This window comes from Vollenhovia emeryi, unplaced genomic scaffold, assembly GCF_000949405.1.
Source record: "Vollenhovia emeryi isolate VEMERY1.0 unplaced genomic scaffold, V.emery_V1.0 DF939302.1, whole genome shotgun sequence".
Taxonomy (NCBI): domain Eukaryota; kingdom Metazoa; phylum Arthropoda; class Insecta; order Hymenoptera; family Formicidae; genus Vollenhovia; species Vollenhovia emeryi.
This window is the reverse complement of record NW_011967064.1, coordinates 57,760-84,163: the sequence shown is the minus strand read 5'-3', so window position 1 is coordinate 84,163 and position 26,404 is coordinate 57,760. Positions and strand designations below refer to the sequence as shown.

The window sequence follows — 26,404 nt, the reverse complement described above, 5'->3', positions numbered from 1 at the left end:
AGGCGAGATGTGCGCATAGCAATATCGATCGCCAGGCGGTCACATCTTGCCACGCGCTCGAATTGGGCGATAGGCCGGCCTAAGACAACGATTTTTAATAATTAATTACTCGTTAACTATTACGAAAATTGCAAAATGGTACAGGACTTTTCCGTTCATCTCGATCCGTTCTACCTTCTCAAAAATTTTGTCGGATATGGAAAGACTCACCCTGTATACAGGGTGTCTGATGCAAAAGTAGCCAACTTGAAAATAGTGGTAGATTGGGTTAAACTAAGGAGAAATATCATGTGCTGCGGTACAAAAGTAACAATAGTTATCGAGTAATTAATTTACACGTCTGAGCGAATGAGGATGCAGAATACGGTAGGCCAGACTCGGAAGGCATTTAAGAAAATCGATCGATGAGCGGGAGGTGGAGCGACGCGCGAGTCGCTCTATGTTTATGTTTCTATGTTTCTATGTTTCTGTACTATGTTTATGTTTCGGGTCGCCCCAGGTCGCCCGTCGCTCGCGCTCGCTACCGCGCTCGCCGCCCGCGCCGCGCTCCCCGCCGCGCCTAGGTTTTTTCCCCACTACGGTGTATCTCGCGTGTCGCTCCACCTCCCGCTCATCGATCGATTTTCTTAAATGCCTTCCGAGTCTGGCCTACCGTCTCCTGCATCCTCATTCGCTCAAACGTGTAAATTAATTACTCGATAACTATTGTTACTTTTGTACCGCGGCACATGACATTTTTCCTTAGTTTAACCCAATCTACCACAATTTTCAAGTTGGCTACTTTTGCATCAGACACCCTGTATAGCTACGCTTATACTTGCCGCGAGACATAACTGTGTCTCGTGATAAGTGCCTAGATGAGTCACATTATAAAATGTGCTGCATAATGTTTAACTGAGAATTTCATTACTATATCAGTTTTATATTCTCCAATATTATAATGAATTTTTTATTTATTCTTACTCGTGGTCCTTTTCCAAATGATACCCCATGGTTTTATTTTTACAGGATGCTTCATAACTGTGTTGACAAATCTTGCATTGTCGTCGTCCTTCGTGCTCTTTGAAGTAATCCCAATACCAAGCTACTTTTACATCATCCCTTTCTACTGCTGTTAATTTGTTGCAATGGCCAGATTTTAGGTGACAATATACCCAAATAGCACCGTACATCTTATGGACGTCCGTTTTACGTTCATTTTACTACCATACGTCCATGGACATAATAAGATCATCCATTGTACGTCCATACAAAGATATACATTGGATGTGCATACACGGACGTCCAGTGGACATCCATTTAAGATTCCTTTTATATAACTATAATAGCACTAGTACCACTCACTGCCGCGGCGTGGCGACCGCGCGTTAGTCTTTCTCGTAAGTAAAAATCATCCCGTATTAGTATAAGAGGCGAGCCGATATGATGCGACAGCGAGTTGTTGGATCATGGATAAACTTCAATAACCTGAATATACTTTTAATGACTATGTAATTTAACACAATTTAAAAATTAGTTTAAAAAATTGAATTTTCACCCTACTAAAATTTCTGCCCAGGAATGTATCCAGTAGAGATTTCAATTTTGTCCATAAAAAGTCCAAAGTTCATCCATTAGATTCATAGTTTATTCATTTACGATCCATAATCCATCCATAATTCATCCATAAATGTTCATTAATGGACAACTTATGGATGTCTATTGGAGTTGCAAATGGATGTACAATGGACGTTCTTTGTACGTCAGCTGCAACTGATATGGACGTTCAATGTATGTACACAATATCCGGCATGGATGTTCATTGTACGTACATAGGACGTACTTGTGTTTATTGGGTAGTCTCGTATAAGACCAAACATTCACTCCAGCGATACAAAATATTTTAAAGCAATTATTGCATTTTAGCAGATTTCCTTTTAAATATGAATAATGTTTTAGTATAAAGGAACGTACTGGAACCTGTTTCACTTTAATTACATTATATTCTGTGTTATGTTCGGGATCATATTGTTTGGTATGGTTATCGCATAAGTGCTTTTTTAATTGTATTAATGTTTCTTTAGACGGTTGGAAACTGTTCGTGTTATTCTCGAACTCTGCAATACAATCTTGGCAATTTAATTTCGAACTGTAGCAGCATTGTAGCAGCTCATTATGTGATAGGTGATCTTTCAGGCGATTGTATGTTTTCGGATGATTAAGAAATAAGTGGTCTTTTAATTTGGTCGATGTTTTCGTCGACGGTTGACAATTATTCGTATTGTTCCAGAAATATGTTTCACACACTTTACACTGATATGTGCGAATAAAATGTTGCATCAGCCACTGATATTCTTTGTGCTCTGCCATTATTACAGTCCTCTATTGCGGAGTATCACTTACTGAATATAGAAGATCAAGACTGATGTAAAGAGACACACAAGGAGCTATTTCCAAATATTGCTGGTAAGCGGTCAAAAGCTGAGGTATGACTCTTTGTCTAAATATTGGTAGCATTGAAGTAATGTTGATGCCAATTTGAATGTTACGTTACCAAATCAGACTGTACATTGATCGATAACTTAAATTTGAAAATAATATTAGATAAAACCACGCATTATGACGACGACAAATCAGAAACGATGTTAGCTGCATATATAGAAATAGATAATTAACGTACGTGTGTCGCTGACTAAGGTCTACTTTGAACCGACACACTTGCTCGACTTAAATTGGTGGAGGACTAGAAACAACGGGATTCTCTATCCGGGAAAGAGTCCTTTACCGATCTTCAAGGATAATAGACTCTAAATCTATACGTCATTTTTCGATTTTTGCCAGTTTTTTCATCGAAATGTCTCACTGTCGCGACGTAGCAATTCAAATTAAATGATACTTAATGGTCGGCATATCTCAAGTGTTTCTCCCTTGGTTCTTGGGAGTTGCATATTCAATTAATTATACCTCACGATGTGTCAATTTCTATCGGAAGACCTTTGTTGTCCGTGTAATTAAACACGCGCGATATATGACATACATCTCATCCCGTGGTAAAGTAGCAAAGTCTAATGAATAGCATTTAAGTCTTCGATTCGTTGTATGCTATTATGTTTCAGGATAGACTGTGTGTTGAAAAATACATTCTTTACATAATATTGTTTCGAAAATAACATTGCAATAAAACTCAACAACAAGTGAATCATCTTCCTGCACTTTACGCGCGTAATAAAATAATATATGTATAGCCAATGAATCAATTATATAAAGATACATTTATAAATGATAAAAGTGTAGAGAACCATGTATATAAAAACCAAACCCGTGATCTTTCCGAGTGATTGCGAATAAAGAAGATCCAAGAGAATCTTTCGTAGAAGAATTTTGCAAGCCAACAATTCTAAAAGTGTGAAAGTGATATTGTCTAATCGAGCAACGATGATTAATTAAACTAGAGTCGAGATTAATTGACGTTGATGAAATTGATCCATATCGCCGGACTTTAATGAGTCCCGCAGTTTCAACCGGAGAAAATCGATGCTCGGCACTCGCTAATACCCTTTTTACACCTAAGGTTAATCCTGCTTGTGACTCATTCGAGCGGAGAAGTGTATTCTAGTGTCATATGATTGTAAAATATAATTTTTTATAATTTTATTATGATTTTTAACCGCCTTTTCGTGCCAGAAATGGCACCTGAGCGCATAAATGATCTTGATATCTGTCTTGGTATCTACCCACTCGAATGATCCTACTTGTGTCTCATCCCATACAGCACAGATGGTTACAATTACATTGCAGAAACGTTGCAATCTTGCAGATTGCAGTGCAATCTTGCAGAGATATTGCAGGGATATAAAATTGCAAACTTTCGATAGCAATATTGCAGCAATGTTTCAAAAATAATGAAAATACTATATTTTCTATTAAAAAATTTTTCTAATTACGAGAATTTTATAATGATATTTTCGTTGATACCAATAATGCGCGAATTATTAAGTACTTGATCAGTGCGGTGTTGCTCGCAATCTCCATGTATTGCGAAGCGATATGACCGCCTTAGGTTGCTTCGCAATAGCTTGCTATTATGCATTGAAAAAGGCCCAGATGTATATGTAATTAGTAATTCTCTGCTTGTGTACAATAACAAATTATTCCAAAAATATTGCACTGCAACATTGCTATAATGTTGCATTGCAATCTCTCTGAGGGCGGACATTTCAACGTTGCTGTAATCCTCCAGAAACGTTGCAGCAATGTTGCGCAACGTTGGTGCAATATTGCAATCTTGCAATGTAACATTTCTGCAATCTTTCTGCAATCTTTCTGTGCTGTTAGAAAGGGCATAAATAAATCGTGTGATGATGTTACCATGTTGCATTTCATCAAGTGCGAATTAGCGTATCGATTATATCTATACGTTTGGGTAAAAATGAAATGACATTGCATGTTACTTCGAAGTAATTAATAAACTTCATTAAAAGTGCCAAATGATGTTACCTTAACCCTTTGAAGCATACATTTTTCTATTGAACCATTTTTTGTGAAACTTTGTATACAAGGGTTTTTGGGGTCGCTGATTAAGAATCCGTTATCAGATTTTCATAATTCAAAATAGCGGATTCAAGATGGCGGAATTTAAAATTTGAAAGAATAACATTATTCAACTGTAATTTAACTGTGCTAAAAAACATTATTTAGATATTATTAGGACCCATGGAATCTAAAATCCAGTTGAAGATTCTTAAAGAATATGAAAAATAGCGCGCATGGTGGATGCAAAATTGAAATTTGATCATTTCTTACAATTTACTCATTCTTGGCACTACCCAGAGTTTACGACGCGGACGTGACGAGTCCCTAAATACCGTAATCAAACGAAAATGTTGGAAAACTTGAAAACTTAAAAAATTCACGTACTTTGTATCCGCCATTTTGGGTCGGCCATTTTTAAATTTGAAAATCCGACATCGACTTGTAATGAGCGACCCCGAAAACCCCTTTGTACAAAGTTTTCAAGAAAAAATCTTAAAAAATGGCTGTTTTTTATATTTGTTTATTTATAAAACTTTTACCATAAATATTAAAGACTATTCAACTTTTTTTGCGTTCTTCTATTGCTAGGATACCCAAAAAATGCAAAAATCCAATCTAAACGCGTTAATAGGAATTAAATGGCCAAAAAGTATAGAAGTTGAGGTGGTAACGTGGGTTATCACACTATGCTTCAAAGGATTAACTAGAAACGGTCACTTTTTTGTGTCATTTTGACCATTTTGCCGGGGACGTTATTGTGCCGCTACGAGGTGTAATATTTACGGGGCAATCGAGACGTTACGCTTTAGACACTGCAAAAGGAAGAATAAGAAACCGTGCAGTAAACGCCGTCGCGAGACGGATACGGCGAGCGTGACTTTAAAAGCCGACGCCACCCCGCAATCGCGGGAAGAGATCTCGTAGAAACGAGAGGACGTCAAGCGGCGACCGATCGTCGAGCGCGATCCGCGCGATTCCCGGGGAATTGTCATTGACTGCTGAATACTTGCGCAGTCACCATGCCGCTTTATAGTTCCAGCCGTGTAAGTAGTTTTGGTGTCACGAGGCACAGCCTTTCGAATTACTCGTCGGAGAGATAACGCTCGTTTCCTCGGACGGCTACCTACGATGGAAATCCACCGTGACGAAACGAAGAAGCGGACTCTCGATGGCAGTCGCGAGGATTCGCCACGGGGAACTGGGCTTCCTTCGGGATGTTCTCGGAATGTTTCTTCGACCACGCTGCTCTGGGAAACTCGTTCTCTCTTGACTTGTCCGCGATGTAAACCTCTAAATAGCACAACCAGATAGCACAGTGAATTCGCAAAGTATTCTTCGAGTTTTCGGCCTTTCTGAATTTTAATTCTTCAGGAGTTCATCTGACGAATACTTCAAGACAAACTGATTATGGCTGATTTTTCAAGATTCTTCAGACATTCGGTTTTCTAATGCTGCAGGTATTCTTTGAAATGAATTCTCTATGATTTACGTCTGAACAAGTCGATCGTTATAAACTTAAAAAGGATGCATTTTTAGAATTCTTTATGGATTAGCGTAATCGGTTCGAAATGAGCTCCAAAAGAATTCCTCTTCCCTGCTAATTTTTGCGGTGTACAAAGAATCTTTTTGTATCCGAAAAAGAATTGGTGACATAAAAGCGAATTCTTTTTCAACTCGTAAGAATACTTTTAGAACGAAGATGGAATGAAAAAGTATTTATTTTATAAATTCAAGAAGCATTCTTTTTAGATTTCTATACTCTTGCATCTCAAAAAGACTTCAAAGTTGGTGATATATTGCGAATTCTCTCTAAATTCGTACACTGAGAGAAATTTCCATCGGATAAGTTATGGATGGATGATATAAAACTGAATTCTGTTTTAACTCTTGAGAATGTTTTTAAGACAGAAATGGGATAAAAGAAACAGACATTTTATGATTTAGGAATTTAAAAGGAATTCTTTTCGGATTCTCTGCTATCTGGGCCGTCAGCGACGACGTACGTCCGCTGCTACGCTTCTTCGCGCCTCGCGTCACGTCTTCTTCGACCTTCCGGTCCGAATTTCGATACGAATTGTGTAACAGATACACGACCAAGTAAACGTCGAGTGTCTAAATGTCCCGCGATGTCTAGATTTCGAAACGATCGCCCGCTCATAGACGAGAGCTGAATGAAACCCGTTCTAACGGGCGAGACCGTCGCTCTCGTTCGAGCATATGCCGCGTCAATTCAGCACATCGCGTCGTTCAATTGAAGCGACAAATAATCATCACCGATCACTAACGCCGACCACGTCGAAGCACAAAAATGTACCGTGTTGCATAACTTGACATTTACAATTCACCGTGAATCGGGGCGATCGCCGTCGAAGCGAGGTTTTTTTCTTCCCTCGCCGCGGGACACCGCTCGCGCTCTCGGAGGAGGACCGTATCGTCGGGACGGGAAGAGAAGTTTTCGAAATGACGACGGTGTGTCGGTTGCTCGGTCTCGCTCGACCTGGGACGGGGGCAAAGACGAGGCGGGGACGAAGGTGGACGATAATACCATCGCCGTGCGAACCGGTGTGCACGTCGACGACACGACGGGGCTACGGGCGCAAGTGGGGCTGGTATCCCACCTGCGAAGGACCCAGCGTCTACACCTCGATGAGGATGATGCCCCGTTCGGGTGGGAGGAATTTAGGTTACTCGTACCACCAGGGAATGTGGGCCGACTATATACCGGCTCATCGCGACCGTCCGCCAGTTCATTCCTTCCCCGTATTTCCGATTCGTCGGATCCAGCATCGCACGACACTCGGGATTCTTCTCTTCTCGTCGTCGCCCACTGGTTTCTCGAGAGTTCCTCTCTCGTAGCTCGACTTGGGTAAGTCCCTGAGCAGCCCCAGGAGGCGGCACAGCAGCAAGAGGAGGATTCGATCGACTTCGAAACCCCGTCGCGTCTTCGAGGATCACTGCTGCTCCTTCAGTAAGTACGAGAATTCAAGGAATTATACGAGCTCGCGTCTCGACATTGCGAGATATCGGGACGTTTCGTTGGAGTGATCGGCTAAATGTCTTTCGTATATTTTAACAATTTTTATTTGAGGCTTCCAGCGCGAGGAAAGAAGTTAGTCATTTATTAAGCGCAACTCCGATTCTATAAATTTTCTTTCTTGCCGCTCGCGTTTTATTGGCAATTTCGAGAGAAAATTTATATTAAATTTTGCTCGTTTCTTCGTCTGCAATTCCAAAGATTTTCCGGAAACTGATGGCCGATATCGTATGAGAATCCCAATCTTTGACATCAACGACGACGGAGACGCGAGGCGTAAAGTACATCTTTCTGTGCAACATCGAGCATTGAACTCTCCGAGATTATACCGGTTTTAAGGCCTGATTCTATCAATGCGCGCGTGCACGTTCCCGGAATTAAGATCGCGGAATAATGTCGATGGGAAAATCTGAGCTTTGGCCCGAATTCGCGGCGCTGGCTCGCCGAAGATGCGTGACGTAATCGTTAACGCGAGGGAAATTCCTGTCTTTGTTAGAATCCTCCTCATTCCGCGCGCGGACACGTCAAGGGGAACACAGATGTTGCGCCAGCGATTTACGAGCTTTTGTTACTTAACGCGGCTGAAAGTTACCTTAACTCTGACGCGTGTAAGTTATTCAATTCTTGATTTCGTTTGATTGACGCGAGATTTTATCTCAATTCCGTGCTGTTATAAAGTGGATTACAATCAACAAATTTTTTTCATTTTTTGACTTAGAAAATTAAACGCATAATTGTCTAATTATATTATTCCGAGTGACAGATTAATCTTCATGCCGGATTTCCTGTTATTGTAAATTGCACGTCGTGGAATGTCGACGAAGACATTATATGTTTTAACTTTGTAACGAGCGATTGTGTACTTGTAAAGTTTCAAGCTGAAAGTTTCGAAAAGCGCAGCGCCGTTTTCTCAAAATCGAAAGTTGCACAACCGTTCGCTACTAATTTTTAGATAGTGAAAACGCCTCCAATATGTCTTATAATTATGTTAATAATGGGTAGAAAGGTGGACAATATTATTATTTTTATGCCGGCAGATGACGAGGTCTGTTAATGAAGAAAGTGCGTAATTAGAAACGGCGTTCGTGGAAAGACCGTAAATTAAACACTTCTGTCTAATTTGTTTTTCCGTCCAATTATTCTTCATCCTTTGACCAAAAAATTGTTTTTAACGCGAGTTTAGAATGTAAATGATTTATATCCATTTCTACCAACGCGGATTAAATTTTCATCTCGGTTAAATCATTCTTCATCCTTTTCTAGTTCCAAAAGTTAGAAAAAGGTAAAAAGTAAGTCTAAACCGAAATTAGTTCATCTAATTAGTTCTCCGTTACTCGTGGAGTTCTCTTATTCACTCGTCGTTTCACCGTGTTTCATTTATAATATCCGCGTTGAGGACAAATAACAACCTGCGTCGAGACACGAGGATAAACATTCTCGCGTTATTCTACATCTCGAAGACATCGCGCGATTCATCAACGGGAGATAAGTAAAGGGTCGCGCGTGAAAGTTTAGGTGCAAGGTGGTCGGCGTCCTGGGAGCCGTAGCTAACGGATCCGCTCGATTTCGCGTCTGACAGCGGGGCAATTTGCACGATGCTCACAACCTCGCGAAAAGCCTGTGAACTTACAAAGTTACGCGTGAGATTAAACGAGAATCTGTTACAACGACAGCGAATCAGATTTCGTACAGTTCGAGCTTACACGTTTTTCGCTTCAATTTTAACGACGTATCTCTCGAGGAATTTTATCACTTTTTTCGCAAAGATTTCCAGATAATCTTTTCAAAAGTTTGTCCAACGGATAGCCGGCAAATAAAACCAAATCGCCGAACACTTACGCGAATTAATTAAGCCCGTATCAGACTACGGATTGAGATTAAGATGAGATTGAAATTTGACTAATCGGATTGAAGTTTACTAATCTCAAATTTAGTGACTTTTACTCTAAGTGGTCAAATTTTAATTTATTTTCAATCTCAATAGTCTGCTTTACGTGAAACGATTGAATCATACTGCATTATTGATCCTGAACGTTCTTCTTCTTTTTCATGTCTTGCGTGGCCGCGTTTTGCAAGCATCTTCGAAACTGCCAGGCGGTCCATCGTCTCTAGTTATGTGTCCCTATTTCGATTGCTTTCGCCTTGTTCCGTAAGTTCCCGCGCTAATCTCGAACGTGGAGAAGGCACTCGAGTAGAACGATTCTTATCGATCTTTTACGAGTACAAGTAACTGAATACTTTCAGATGCCGAGAAGAATTAAAGGGCACCTAATTAAATATTGATAATAGTAGCTTACAAATTGATTTAAGGATCAAGCTTTATTTTGGAGAAACGATAATTTTAATAAGTTTTAGTAATTTTATTTTAATAAAAAAATGAACTTTATATTTGAGAAAAGTAATTTTAGTAAAACAATCTTGGTTAAAGAGGAAAAGATTCAATAAAATTGAAGAAGAATTTGTCAGAAACATACTTGTGCACTTATAATTCTATGCTAGAAATAAAATGTTACATTCTATATATTAATAATTTTAATAAGCTTTAGTAATTGTATCTTAATAAAAATAAGTCTTGTATTTGAGAAAAATAATTTTAGCAAAACAACCTTGGTTAAAGAGGAAAAGATTCATCAAAATTGAAGAAGAATTTGTCAGAAATTGTGCACTTATAATTCTGTGCTAGAAATAAAATTTTACATTCTACATAATTTTAATAAGCTTTAGTAATTGTACCTTAATAAAAATGTGCGTTTTGTATTTGAGAAAAATAACTTTAGCAAAAACGTTCGCAAAGAGAAAGAAATTTTGCAAAATTTGAAAAAAATTGCTTAGAACACTTTTGCAATTATAATACTGTCTAAGAAATAACATTCTTATATACTCGAGAGATGGCGAATAAGTAAGGTAAAATTTAGGAAACTTCCAAGCGATCAACCTTATAATTACCGGTGAAATATTGATAACAAATTACATCGTAGAATTAACGGGATCTCTCTACATGTCGTAACTACAATAGCTGCGCTACAAAATTGTTTTCACCGCTTGTGGGTTTCAAATTAATTCCTCGGTCGTAAACTGATTTTACTTTATAAGCTAATAGTTTGAGTAATAAAATTCCTTGGATTAATAAAACACATTACTTCGTCCAAACCATGTAAAATTGATGTCAGAATGTTTCGGTCGTTTATGTTGCTTAAATCGACTATTGAAAGAAAAGAAAAAACTTCAAATGTTACCTCTCACCGGGAGATTTGAGACTCTTAATGATCGTTTCGAAATACGCTTCCTCTAAGAAAATTTCCTGACATTTTACTCCTTTTCAACTACGGCATTCAAGTAAGATACGATTACATAAATGATCGCGCGGATTACACGGGTCAGCATTTCTTCGATGACTTTAGATTATTAATTTATTTCATTATACGCAAAACACGTTATTTACGCGAAGCACATTCCTTTCTTTTCACTACTCCTCTAATGATCTACCTCTGAATTCTCCTTTCACTCGTTCGCGTTGTTCGCGTGCTTTCCTAAATGACAAATTCAGAGAAGATTCTCCCCACTTTTAACATGTCATAGAAATCGAGAGATAGAAGAAGTATTTTCTCCGCCGCCAAGTTCTATGGTGACGCGAATGGAAAATGGGAAGGCACTTTTCCTCGCGAAATCGCCGCGTTTCCTCGCGAGATAAGCTTCGCGCTTTTAAGATAATTGCGACGATCTTGCACAAAGCGACGCATGGAAAGCGTACACGATTGTATACTTGGCGCTATCACGGGATTTCGACACTTTATGTGGGTAACGAGTTAACGTTGACACGCCAACGCGGCGGCTCGTTACGCGAAACAAGCCTGGAGGAAGGAAGGTGATTAATATCGTTATTGTGAAGCCGGTAGTTAATGCGAGAGTGAAATTATATCGTCCAAGGATCTCAGGAGCCCGTAAACGTTTCCTTGAGCAGCCTATCCTTTGAGATTGTCGACGAATCTTCAACCGTTCTTAAGAAATCGTTTATTTGTTGTCATATTAAATATTGCACCTGTTTAAGACAGAGAGAGGGAGGGAGGGAGGGGAGAGAGAGAGAGAGAGAGAGAGAGAGAGAGAGAGAGAGAGAGAGAGAGAGAGAGAGAGAGAGAGAGAGAGAGAGGTTGAAATGAAATTCTTAAATTAAAAGCATAAGTTGTTATAAGGGGATGCTGGAGTGATTCTGCACTTTCGCACCTTTTGCACTTAAAACTGTGACTTAAAACTCTGTTTCGTGGAAAGATTTGTGTAATACACAAATTAAATGGCACGTGTACAGATGATCGAAAGCAGCTTGCTATTCCGGCTAAATTAAAGAACAATATGACATCGCTGAAACTAAGTTTGTAAGTCTAATAAAAAATAAAAGTGAGCGACACACATACTACATGTACTGTATGTATGTGTTGCTCACTATTATTTCTTATTAGACTTACAAACTTAGTTTCGGTGATGCCATATTGTTCTTTCACTTGGCCGGAATAGCGAGCTGCTTTCGATCTGTACACGTAAGCCATTTAATTTGTATATTACACAAGTGTTTCCGCGAACTGACAGTTTTTAGGTTAGAAAGGTGCAAAAGTGCAGAATCACTCCAGCATCCCCAACTGTTAAATTGCGTTACCGACTTGAAAAGAATTTAAAAGCACAAGTTGTCGAGAAACACGAGAGTGCCAATGTAGAAAGTCAAGAGTTTTGATATCGATATACGCATAGCGTTCCACATGCTAAAGAACGGTACTCCGTTGCTCACTATCATACGATACCTGTATTACATTCGATATACTATATACATATGTATATGAAGTTACTTGACACGAAAGTAAAATGTAGTACATTGTAAAGATAACGGTGACAGCCGTTCGGCGAGGGTTAAAAATGAGCGAAATGAAAAAGAACTGTGTCAAATGCGCAGACACGAGCGTGATCTTAATTAATGGACGTGATTTCGCGTAACATCTGTCATTACGGGGAGGCCGAGCCGGAGATCGCTCGGCATAATTGAAGGCCGAAACTCGAGATTGCTGTCTCCTGCTCGTCAGATCCTGAATATGAGTCACGAGCGCATTTCTATCGAGCGAGCTCCTCTGCCCCCGACGCGACGTCAAGAGTTGTTAGCGAAGTGGAACAAAGTCGCGATTATCCCTCAAAATAGACTCGACCGTGTCCAGCCGAGGACTCAAAGCGGAACAAGAAATCACGACAGGGTCAAAGTGACAGTGTAATGACTGTCGAAAGTCGTATTTTGATCACGACAGAGAATTGATCAAATTCTGACTGTGAAATTGAGACGCCGCTTGACGTGGTTCGCGATAATTTGAACTTGAATTACTTCCAATACTTGTAATTGTTGGAACTTAAATATGGTAATAGCGGATAGTAATAGATACATAATGTTCTTTTTAACAGAAATGATCCTATGATTACGATTTGTATGATAAAGTTGCAAATTTTATTTAACATTTCGCAAGATTTGCGTCCTTAATCTTTTACTTTGTAACTCGCGAGTGGAAAATCGGAATAGTAAAGCGTCAAGAATTAAATATTTTCGCAAATTTGTAACGACGTCTGTAAGACTTTAACCCTTTCGCACAAGCGATTTGCGTTCTCCCGCACCCTCAGAAAGAATTTCTTGTTACTGAGACAATAAATATTCTTGACGCACTTATATTTCTCACAATCTCATTTAGTACAAAAGTAAGGCGATATCAAAATTAAATCAATAATTTTCATTTTCCTCTATCGAATTAAAAAAGATTGACTTACTGTATTGAAACAAGAATGTAAGTTTGTATATTCTTGCGTTTAGAATAAATTTTCCCTCCATTTTACAACGCACGAAGTTGGCGCCACAATATTCGACAAAAGACGATACATACTATCGTTTTATTCTAGATTTTACAATTTGATTAAAATATTCCTTTCTCTATAACAAATATGACTGACGCTATATCGATCCTATTTTATGATACATTGAAGTGTAACAGCATTGAATCCGGAAATGTTTTCTGTGGATGCGGCGAGACTCACCGGAAGGTCAAAGTGCAGCCGTGAAAAAAGTCCAATTACGTTCTATTAAAAGTGTTAAACGATGTCGCCTTGACTCTCTGAGAAACAAATTTTTCGACGCCATTCTCGATTTTCAAACCGACTCTTTGTTCCGCTCTCGGGGAGGCGGCCCCTGCCTCCTCGCGGACTCGATTCGCGTCTCGTTTTTTGCCGCAGTCGGATTCCCCAGAATCCAGACGCAGTATGCGGGATAACGTCGACGGGCACGCATTGCCGTTAACAAAAGTCCACCTCGGACGGACTGTAAGAGACTCCTGGAAGAGAGGAGGCCGGCAAAGCCGGCCAGCTAACGGTCACCGCGTGCGATGTGGTCCGCGCGCACACACACTCTCGCGCCTTCCGCGATGTCGTTATCCCACACCTACGGTTCTCGTTCTCATACTCATTCTCATTCTCGTTCCCCGTTCGCGTGAATGGCGCACGACGGCGGCGACGGCCGCGTCGCGCGAATACCGGGAAAGCTCGATGCCAGGTCAGACAGTCTCGCGCGTCTGTCCGCGGCCGCTCGCCGAGGTAGAAAAGGTCGTTGCGGCTGCGAGACAGCGCACTAGTTTCGGCAAATTAGCGTGTGGAGCTCGACTCCTGCTTTCGATCCTTTCCAAGTGGAGAGTAACACTTGACCGGAAAAAATTGCGAAGCAGGTTCTATTGGGTTTCACGCGTGGACATTCTATCTATGATAAGATAAGACGCTAATAAACAAATCTTTCTTCAAACATACGTCTCTCCCGCCTTTTTACACATTTTATACATTTTTTAATTAATTATCGACAATTAAAACTTCTTTGATAGAAATATTTCGCTGAAAGTATACCGTGAAATTGATGAGAAGTGAAATAAAAGTTACTGAAAATTACTTCAATGTAATACTGCGATATAAAATTATGAAATATTACGAAATTTGTTAAATTTAACTAAACACTGTATTACTTTGAATGAAACATTGTTGAAATGGTTTTTTACTGATCTTTTACTGAAACGATAATGAAACCGGGTCGATTGAGAGAGTTTCAAATCCCGGTATAAAAATTTAATTATATTTTGAGTAAAATATTTCCATCCGGGGTTTCTTTTAAATTCTTTAGCTTATATTCCATTTCTACGCAGAGAATTTTCTCTTAAAATTTACCCTGGAAATCGTGTAATCATGAGACGACGTGGCATTTTGAAGTTTTAAACTTTATGAGAGTTTTCGAAGTTTTACTATACATTTTGCTAGCAAAATGTATGGCAAAATTTCAAAAAACTCTCACAAAAGAAAATTCTCTATCTGTATTTATTTGAATGCTCTAATGTGCAGATTCGACATTTACAATTCTCCATTTCTCGATGTGCGAAGGGAAAGTGGAAGTTCAGTCTTCCCTAGGCAATTATATTTCGTACTTCCGATCGGCAAAGGATTCTGTGTCACACCGCGAATATCGTGCGCTGTCCGGGACGCAAAAACGTTTCTCCATAATTGTGTGAACGATCATTAGAATTATTTTAACGACCGCCGTGCAGGTAGCACATACATATCGGATACAATAAATTGTTACATCGCAGCTTGTTACAACGTAACTAGTATGTGCGAAACAAATTGCTGTACTGCGTACGCTTAAATTACAGGTGTTCGGTCCGTTAAGATACCGATACCTCTACGAGAGTGGCTGGGTAAACGGACAGAGCGTACGCTTTCAACCGCAAATATTATTAATCTTTGTCGCTCGATAAAAGTTGCGACGTGTCTTCCACAATTCACCGCAGGCCGCATTAGCAAACACGTCGGACACGCATTGTTTTCCCGACAATTACTTCGGAGAAAAAAAGAAAGGGAAACGACGTGCGGAAAACGCGCGTCTTTCCTTCGCAACAGCGTGAAACTCTTCCCAATGAATTAATTGTTAAAAACAGGTATTGTCGTCCGACAAAAAAAACAGAAGTGACATTTTGAAGTACTTTATGAGAGTTTTTGAAATTTTACCATACAGTTTGCTAGTAAAATATATACCAAGTGTGCTTACTAGTGAAATGTATGGTGAAATTTCAAAAAATTCTCATAAACAGGGGGAAATTTTTTAGAAATCGATTAAACTGGCAAAAAAGTGATATACATTTAAATCACAACGTTTCGAGTTTCGATCTCTTTGTTGTCGAATCCTTTTCAAGTGCAATCTGGAAACAAAATTCAAAAGTACAAACCACAACTCCTAAAATTACCTTCCTTTTATCTACTTTTTGACTGTTTTTTTACTCTTTCACTTAATTAATTAATTAATTTCTTTGACTTGTTATCTCACTATTTATCTATTTATTTATTTATCGTTACTCGTAATAATTCCAGACATGATATTATTAATTTGCTACCACAGACTCATGAACTTATTCTGTTTCGGCATAAATTAATTTGTTCAGTCAACATTAGGTACTTTTTCTTCTTTGTAACACATATTTATGTGCATACTAAAAGTTCCTTTCTTTGCATTGTGGTTCGTACTTTTGAATTTTGCTTCCAGATTGTACTTGAAAAGAATCCGATAAAGAGATCAAAACGTCGTGACTTAAATATATATCACTTTTCTTGCCAGTTTGGTCGATTTTTAAAAAACTTTCTCCTTGTTTTATTATCACTGGCGACAATGAGCCTCACTCGATTTGGTTAATTCTCATAAAGTTCTTCAAAATGCCGTGTCCCACGATTGCATAATTTCCAAGATAAACTTTCAGAAAAAATTCTCTCCATACAAGTTGTAACATAAGATAAAATTTAACGAGTAAAAATGTTATTATCTCCAGAGAGAAACTCGCGATTTATTAATCGAGCCTCTTAGAAGGCAAACTGATCGTCTCAACGACGTAAAAAGTACAAAGAATGAAGCTATTTTGTACCGAATTAAGAAATTTATAAAAAGTCACGCCGGTCGGTTATTAATTGTGCAAATTCCGAGAAGGAAGAGATAAAACGTTATTCGTGATAATAAATTTATGATTATACATATAAACCATGTCGGTCGATATTCACGATATTACTCGCGGTTGTGCCGCGAGACATGGTCTTTGCTAATATGCTGCTAACGTCGAGAAATATCACGATAGTTTTCGTACTCCAAGCCGATACTTCCTCATGTTATAAAGTGCATCGTGCGCTCTTAACGTTTATGTGCGCGTGCAAGACATTATAGTGCCTGAATGCTATAATAATTAACGGTGCAAAGAGTCAGCTCCGTGTCGGATAAGATCAGACAAGAGACCCCTAATAGCACAGAAATATTTTCAAAGATTCAATATATTTTAAAATATTAATAACTATTTAAAATAAAGTATTTTAAAAAGATTTTAAAATATATTTAACCTTCTAAAATATTTCTGTGCTATTAGGGACGGCTTTACTTTTAGTCATCTTCAGTAAATAAATGGATAAACAAAAAGAAAAACATAAAATAATACAATTAATATTATGTTATTAATGTAAAATAATACAAGAGTACAACACTATTGAATTTGTCATTGATTTAAGTATCGCAGCGATTCAACGATATCGTGCAAGAGCGAGATACGGAATAACGCGTGTAAATTGCAAGAAAGTAAGAAAGTGTATGCTTGAACCGATCGCAAAAATGGCGGACGTCGCGCTGAATAAAAATTAACGTATACCCGGTAGCTCGAACTTGAAGATTGTACCGAAGTCACGATTCTTCCTCGCGTACGGCAACCCTCGGGCGATGCACGTGTCTTCGCATTCTCTGGCGAACGAGAATAACCAGACTAATGAGTCGATTCTGGAACAACTTTCCTTTCGATTAATGTACCGTATCGATCGGCCGACGAGAACAAAGTCGCGACTTTTGATCCTCGATCCCCCTATTCATCAGAAGTCCAGCGTACTTTCATCGCCGATATCTCTTAATCCAGTTTCTTTAGAGCAAAAGAACGCAAGAGGAATATTGTTCTGCGGTCGTAATATTAAATGTGCTTCATTGACGTTTTTATCGATACAATATGCACACGTAGCATGCAGATTTAATGGATTCTCATAACGTATTCGTATTCAGGAGAGTCACTGAAGTTATGTCATCGCAAATATAATATATTGTATAATATTGTATAATTTTGCGCTACATTATTCATTCGCGTGTAATCGATTGCGTAATGCCTTAATTATATGGATTCCGTACGCGTTTAAATTTAACATCAATATACATCGCCTCGCGAAGGAACAGCCGTGTAAGAATATCATCGGAATTCCGGAATTCCGGAATTCTTCGATTCGACAGACCATAAAACATCGCTCATTTGCACCCGCCGGAACAAAATTTCCATCGATTCGAAACTTAAACTTACTGACAAGATCCATAAACATTTGCATCAAGACTCGATCTTCCAGCTCTAAAATGTATTGTTCGGCTTCTTTGCTTTAACAATTATACTTCGTACAGAAAATAATTGCGATGCTAAATAACACCTTAAACGCTTTATGCCAGTCTATTCGTGAAAGCATTTGTAAAATGTAGTACAGTATCGTTTCTTTGAATATATAAGATATTATTTAAACTTGGGGGATGAAATAATAAAATATTAATTTTCGAAACAAGAACAAGCGTGTTAAAGGATTAACGATAAAAATTCTTATTTGTAATTTGTACTGTGTCGAAAATTAACGACATGCACCCAGGAAAAAGATTTATTTAACAAATGAGATACATTGAAATCATGTTTCTTTGAATTCACTAAATTTTTCTTACTTCCACTAAAACATTTGCTAGATTTGAAAAAATATATATGAATTTTCTTAGAGATTTCAGTCTTAAATCTTTTTCCTGAGCGTATGTCATCAATTTTTTGATACAGTACAAATTGAAAATAAAACAGTTCTTATCGTTTGTCTTTTAACACGTTTGTTCTGTTTCTAAAGATAATATTTTATTATTCAGTCCTAATCAAATACAATTTCGGTCAAGGTAAATAAAGCATCTTTTCTTAAATTAAATAACAGTCTAATGAGGTCAAAATTCTAAGAAATTTGTTTGATTTCCTTGCAACTTGTTTATCTAATTCTCGCCGGCTAATTTTTCTCGACTTACTATCACATTATTTTCGAGGCGCCGGATTCATTTATAACGTAGCGACATACTCGCAGGAATCCGAAAGAGATCTGACGTGGTAAATCCTCGACGTGACGGTAAATACTCATCCTCCACTTCGTGACGCGAGTGTCACGAACGGTTTAGAAAGTAGTAGCCCCCCCGCGCCGCAAGCGGCAATCGTGATACGAGGAAAGTCAGCTGGCCGATAAAAATTGGGTAAAAAAAGGACGCGTTGAAAAATCACATCAAGTTTCACTGGCCACGGACGATTCAGACTCGTTTCTAAAGCCATCGCGATCGTCCAATCATCCTCTCTAAGCCGTTGATCCTGAACGTCGCGCGCCGACATTGTCTCTCAATCACACTTGTGCCCGTTTTAAGATCGCACAGGACGTTCGCTGTATTTATTATGTATTCATAAATTATTAATACATTTTATTACGCTTTAACGCGTGCCTTTAAAATTAGAACATTCCGCATTCTAAGTTTAGCTTCAATTTTAAAACGAGATGCCCAAATTAACGATAGTTTCGTATTTTGACGACAATTCTCTCAGAAAGGATTTCTGATAACAAGGCAAAAACTTATTACAATCTCATACAGTAAAAAGTAAAACAATACAAGTTTAAATTGAATAAGATTGTTTAGAATAAATCTTCTCTCCACGTGTTATAATACGGATTTAAGAATTTTCCATTATCGTTAAAATATTCCTTAGCCAATAATAAATATAATTGTCGATATTGATCCTATTTTATGATAGACGAAACGTAGTACACGGAGAGAATTTGCCCTTAAAATTTATTCTGAAAATCATGCGATCGTGGGACAACGTGGCATTTTAAACAACTTTATGAGAGTTTTTTGGAAATTTTACCATACATTTCAAAAGTTTCCAAATGTATGGTAAAATTTCAAAAAGCTCTCGTAAAGTTCTTCAAAATGCCATATGTTGCCCCACGATTATACTTGGTATACATTTTACTAGTAAAATTTTAATATTAACGCGTTTATTGTTTCGTATATACGTAGCAATTTATAATCTCCTTAGAAGCATTTAATAATTTTACCTTCCAACAATATTACAGTCTTATTTATGTATTATAATTGTCACTTCAAGAATAGTTTGACAACAAAGTGATTTTAATCATTATAGCCTTCGATTTAAAAAAAATCGTTATTTTCTATTCAATATTATTTCCTCTCCATTAAAGAAAATTATTCTTAAATAATAAGCGTACATTTTTCTTGATTAAATTATGTAAAATTGCTTCATTCAAGCAAGTTTTTTCCTTTACGCGATATAATCTCACATTTAAAGCATATTTACAAGAGAAGAAAATTCTCTCCGTGTGTCATTGTGGCAATGGAAATGTTTTCTGTGGGTGAAGCTTTCTATGTATATTTCTCTCTCTGCCTATTTCTCGAAGAACAGGTGGCTGGCAGAGATGTAATTTTACTCTACAAAGTTACGTCTTTATAAAGTGACAAAACAAAAAATAATAAAGCTCCGTACCACCTAATTATTATCATAAGGGCAGTCATGACGTAACATCTCCGTCTATCTTAAAAGAAAGACGTCGAAATGTCTTGCCTCGCAATTTGCGAGGAGCGATGTAATGACGCGCCACAATGAATTAGCGGCCGCCTCGTAATTACATTAATTACGTTGCTTTACATAATAGCGATACATTGTAACGCCGGAGCTTCCGCGTTGGGATATAATGGGAGACGATAATGTACAATACGTGAGAAGAGTCTCGGTTAGAAGCTGCTTATACATATACAGTGGCGTGATTAGATCTGCAAAAGGAAAACTACAATTCCTATTCTAGACTGGGTAACTTTTAAGTAAGATACAAATTTCGATCAGGAGCTATTCCTGGTCGCGGAAGAAAATCGCCTCGCGACTTTCGTAACAAGCGGACTGACGGATGCGTGAAGAGTGTAGCAGCCCGGATGGTCACGGGGTCACCCCGAGTGGCGCCGACCGATCTTTTTTCTCTTTCCCGCCGTGCCCCGGTGTCATCCGTGTAAGTTACTCAATCGTGCGGTGAATTATGCGTGCCGCGTATTGCGGTTCACGCGTGCAGACGTGGATTCGCCAAGAGCCGAGCACTTTGCCGCCGTGTTTTCGCATACCTTCGCACGAGTGTTGATTCGGCTTGATCTCGATTTTCCATTTTCTATGTCGACTCATTACTTGTGAACATGTAAATTTATTGTTAGGTTGTGAGATCGTTGCAAAAAAATGGATGTTGAAAACCTACTATCTCATATTAGAATCCTATGTCGTAATAGAGGATTTTTCTCTATGTCTAAAAGACGACTTAAAGACATCTCAAAGATGTCTTAAAGATGTCTTTCAGACACACATGCTATGTGGGTTTACGTGTGTATATCTGTGCATACATTTCTTAAATCAGTCAACTAATTTTCAGTCCTTTAACTTCGGCTCTACATTGCGCGAATGGCACGGCGTAAAGTGAAACGCTTTGCAAATATACCTTTTGATCGCGAAATATTGGTTGCATCGACGCTGCATAACAGTGCAGCGTGAGATGAAAAGGAAAACGGCTGCTTTTGAAAGGATGTGTTTTAGAGAGGAAAATTGCGTAGGTGAGCATAGCGAGGGCACATTAACGAGGTGCTCTCGCGAGTAGAAAAGCGCTTTCGCAAGGGACTTTGCACAATCAGACTGGATAGCAACCAAATCCGTGGTGTTCGCGTCGAGAGTGTATTCTCCCTTTCGTGTCTCTCATCGGGAAATTATGATAGCCTACGCGTACGTCGCCTCGGCGAAGTATCGGGACGGCCGAGAACACGAGCCGTTGATGTAAGAGCGAGTGACGAGAGTTCGGGTGTCGCAAGGGGTTTTGTAAACGTCAACAAGAAAAGGGATTACTCGCCGGGATCACTTGGCAATTGTTGATTATGTCAATATTATGATAAGATTGAATCGACACGGGGACAAGAGGTCCAGTAACGTTTTGTTAAGATGTCATTAACCCCTTCACCTGCTGGATTACACAGATCCCGCGATAAAAGTACACCCTGAGAGTACTTGGTGGTTTTATTTTCTAAGGAGATGTTTGGAAAAGTAGACAAAAGATCAATGCACTCAGCTTGCTGAAGAACCGTGAAAGGGTTAACGAGAGAGGACATTTCGTATTATTCTGAAATTGTAGTGCACGTCATACACTCGCTACGCACATATTTTCTCAGCAATGTAATCTCGATAAATATTTTCAACGATTACCAATTGTACGGCTATACTTGTTGTTTATATTGAGGCATTAGTTTTTTAAAGAAAGCTTCGATTTATTCCACGTGGTATATTCAACATTATTTGACAAATACATGAAATAATACGACAACAATTATGAAGTGCACAGGATGGAATATATTTGCCGGAGTATTAATTCGACTCTGTGTAAAAGAGAAAGGTTTTCCGATTTAAGAGCTTTGAAAGTGAAATTGTGGAGCGAAAGTAACGTAATAGCAAATATAAAATTAAGATTGATACGCTAAAAGAAAAGAAAATACGTTAACGACGCTGTCTTCAATTTGCTCGACGCCTTTGTTACTCGACATTGTATCTTTCCTCCAGTCTCATCCGCCAGAATCGGTCATTATATTCATATTCCGCAGTCTTTTACCTCGTTAAATGTTGCCTGCGGCTCTCATAACCCATCAACCTCTATTCCAGCGAGGTATTAACTTTCTTAATCTGGACACTCCATTTCACGCGGTATACATTTAATAGGCGTGTATGCCGCCGCGTCACTGGGCACGTTAATTGCGGCCATGCACAATAATTCTTGGGCTTTCATTAATTAACAGCCGCGCGCGAGGAAAACGGTACGGGCTTGTCGCAGGGTGTCGTTCCATCGTGGATTAAAAAACTTTAGTGTTTCTTACTTCCTAAAAATAAGTTTTTTACTTAGTATGTTCAGTGTCAAAAATTTATAGCGAAAGTCTAATTTAATCTCTAAAGCACGACTTAAAACAATTGTTACAAAATTTGCTATTAGGCGTCACATTCCGTGTCCTGTGTTATTCTCACTTTTCGACCAAAGAAGAAAAATAACAGTAACTTCAGGAGATTATTTTAACTTCTGTGACATCGAAAAGTATTATCTATTTTTTAAAATGACTAAAAGAAACTTTTTCATCCAAAATACTGATTTTTTGCATTTAATTTTTAAAAAACTCCGTTTTTTATCTCTAGGAAAATAACCAATTATAAGAAGAAAAAAAGAAAATGTGTATTTACATTCCTAAAAATTGGACTGCGTCGTCCGATTTCCTTACGTTATTAATCTAAAACAAGGCATTCTTATGGTCGCGTTTTGTCGTCAACATGAATATTGATGATTATATTATAATGCGAAAATGCCATTCATCTTCACGTCGAGTCGTATACGTCAGCGCGAACGCAAAGAGCGCCTCATTGTCTTCGTAATGTGTTGACAGTGGTAAAAGAAGGAGCTGCGAGTCTTTGATGTACGACGACTGATGAATATGGATGCTGTTGAATTATACATTTAGCGAGTTCAAATCACCGTACTCTATTCCCGTATATTTGGTGACACAAGTTTGTTAAGCTGGATAATAAATTCGGCATTCAATTTTTGCCGGTATCCTTTACGTAAACTTTCACGTAACTCGACAGTCTTTATTTTAATTAGAACTTATTTTAATATCACAGGCACACGAAAAAAAAGGTCTTGTCCACCAGACGAGATAAACATTTCTATATGTTTTTGGGGTCGCTGAATCCGAATCCGGGGTTGGTTTGACTCGGTCAGGTCGCATTTCGTTCCTAACCTCAAAAAAATGATGAAAGTTGGAACATTCATGAAAACACCCAGAAAGCAAAGCGATTATATGTTTTGGGGGTCGCTGAGTCCAAATTTGAAGGTCATTTGACTCGGCGAGGTCGCATTCCATTCATAACCTTGAAAAAAATAAATTTTAACATCGAAAACTGTCCCTGACACGTGAGAGAAAATTTTCTTTTATTTTTCCCTCTGATATCTTGTTCTTTTATTCTCAAAGGACCTATGCAGGGGGTTTCTGTGACGTTTCACCTCTTTTTGAACAACTTCTCTTTGCAATGTCCAACAGTAATCTGCTAACATATTATTCACATCCCACCTTCCCTGATACCTACGTTCCATCTCCTTTATGTCTTGATGGAATCTTTCTCCCTGCTCCTCACAATCCCCCAAATTCATTGGAAAGTAATCTATGTAAGAAGGGCAACTTTAGGTTCATCAAACAACCAAGCTTTCGAAAGTTTTTTACCAGATCAGCTACTATTTTCTTGAAGTTTTCACTTTTATGGTTACCGAGAAAGCTTTCCACGACATTTTTTAAACTCGTCCACGCAGCTTTTTCTATTTTGTTCATAACTTTGATGAAATTCTGATCGTTCAACATTTTGCGGATTTGTGGGCCATCAAAAACACCCTCATGCACTTTTGCGTCTGAAATATTCGAAAATTTTTTCTGTAAATATTCGAAACATTTGCCTTCTTTGTTAAGAGCCTTAACAAATTGCTTCATGAGACTCAATTTAATATGGAGAGGAGGTAAAAGTACTCTGTCTGGATCGACTAACGGGGTTTGCTTAATATTTTGCAAACCTGGCTTGAAATTCTCGTTGGCCATTCTTTGCGAGTATAGTGATTCTTTCTATCCCTACTATCCCACAAACACAAAAAACATGGATTTTTTTTTGTAAAACCTGATTGTTGCCCTAATACCAAACCTAAAATTTTCGAGTCCCCGCAAATTTTCCAATTAAATTCTGAATACTTGATCTTTTTCAAAACAAATTCGAGATTTTGGTGAGTCTCCTTGAGCACAGTTAAATGAGCTATCGCTATAGGAGCGAACTTATTCGTGTTGTGAAGTAATAGTCCCTTGAGACTTCTTTTAGAAGAATCAATAAAAAGTTTCCACTCCTCATCCTTGTAAACACCTGGTTTCAGTTCATCCATTAACCCTTGCACATCGTTACAATACACCAGCGATGGGTCGTCTATTTTCGTGAAGTATTTTCTAAATTTTTCTTCTCTGTTTCGGAAATATATTTAATCAAAGGCCAAAGTTTTTTCTAACGTGGATGAAATTAATCAGTTTTGCGGATTTGTGCCTGCAACTATTTTTTTTAAATTAAAAGCGGTCTCAATTTCACTTGGACGTCGTCAAGTTGTGTAAATCAACTTTAGTTTCATAGTATTATACACTTACAATTAGGGGATCAATTGGGTTTCCTAATTTTATTCCGCTCGACAGTATTTGACGTGAAAGCATTATTGAGGGATTCCTCGAAAGCACATTCATTCCATCGGCTTGTGAATTCAGGTTAGATAAAAAAAAAGAGATTACGAGAAAACGCGGCTCGTTTTTCCTTCGATGTTTTTAAAGCCGAGCGGAGTGTCGCTCTCCGGAAGATTGGCAATCGGAGCGATGATTAGGGAAACTATAGAACGGTTTTTGTGCGTTTGCTCTACGAACGCGTTTTGCTAACGGCTTTGTTGTGCCGTTTGCTCTCCTAGAAAGTGGTTCGCCTCGCATTCGTCCTGGTGACGAATGACAGTCATTAGTAAAACCATCACGAAGCGCCGGCACTTACGTGTCGCACGAGATCAATCCGGAAGTCGTAATTCGATCCGCCGCATTGATCGGTTTGTCCCGTTCTAAAATCGAATCGAGCTAAAACGCTAATTAATCGAAAGTCGCGCGCTCCACATTTCAGTAATAATTCATAAAAACAGTTTTGCGAGTCGAAACCACCCATTGAAATGGATATCATTCTATACCTAATGTAAAATAATCGTTTTTTGTCACAAAAATTGTATAGGTATACGCTTTAAGTTACGCATATAAAACTAAGTGATTACATTTAGAGAAAAGATTTTCGGATTCAATACTAATGTATGTACGTACAGTCTTATTAATACTTGGACCTGCATTTTTATCATCATTTTTCTCATCTACATACGAGTATATAAATCACTGAGTTTCAGGTTGCATCCCACATAACGTCCTGCGTATATGCACTTTTCCTCCACGACATGGAAAAATGTCCTGTATGTGAAATGTATATACATCTCATATACATAATTTGGACATACATTGCAGTACATAATATGTACATTCGCGGATGAATTCAATATGTACAGGTTGTACTAAAACCACCGGATATCCTTTTCATCGCAGATTCGTTAGGAAATTTCAAGACAAAAATTCTAATACAAAAATGTCGAGGCTATAATAGTTTTCAAGTAATAAGCGAGTACATTTCACCAATGACAGGCCTGAGATTGCGCGCGCTCAGGCACGGCGATATGAGTGTTCCTATAAATCCTTCTTATTTAATTCAAGAAAAATTTGCAACGTGTTGTAACTTTTAAGTGTTGCAGCTGTCAAAGTGATCGATCAATATCAATTATCATGAAGGTCGTTACTGTGCCAAGAAAGGCGACATTCATATGAATACTTTTATCACTCGTCATGTCGCCGTGCCTGAGCGTGCGAAATCTCAGGCCTGTCATTTGTGAAATATAATCGCTTCTTATTCAAAAACTACTACAGCCTTGATATTTTTGTATTAGAATTTTTGTCTTGAAATTTTCTAAAGAATCTGTAATTCAAAGAGGATATCCGGTGGTTTTAGTACACCCTGTATA

At 38.3% G+C, this 26,404-nt stretch overlaps 2 protein-coding genes across 2 annotated transcripts in view; both read left to right on the top strand.

Annotated features, from left to right (window-relative positions):
- Positions 1 to 22,940, top strand: part of LOC105558964 — a 29,600-nt gene extending 6,660 nt beyond the window's left edge. Inside the window, exon 4 of the mRNA XM_012006942.1 lies at positions 22,933 to 22,940. Coding sequence (XP_011862332.1) covers positions 22,933 to 22,940 — 8 coding nt within the window. The remainder of the gene's footprint in view (positions 1 to 22,932) is intronic.
- LOC105558957 overlaps positions 20,701 to 26,404 on the top strand; it is a 20,738-nt gene continuing 15,034 nt past the window's right edge. The window contains exon 1 of the mRNA XM_012006926.1: positions 20,701 to 20,734. The gene's annotated coding sequence lies outside the window, so the exon portion shown is untranslated. The remainder of the gene's footprint in view (positions 20,735 to 26,404) is intronic.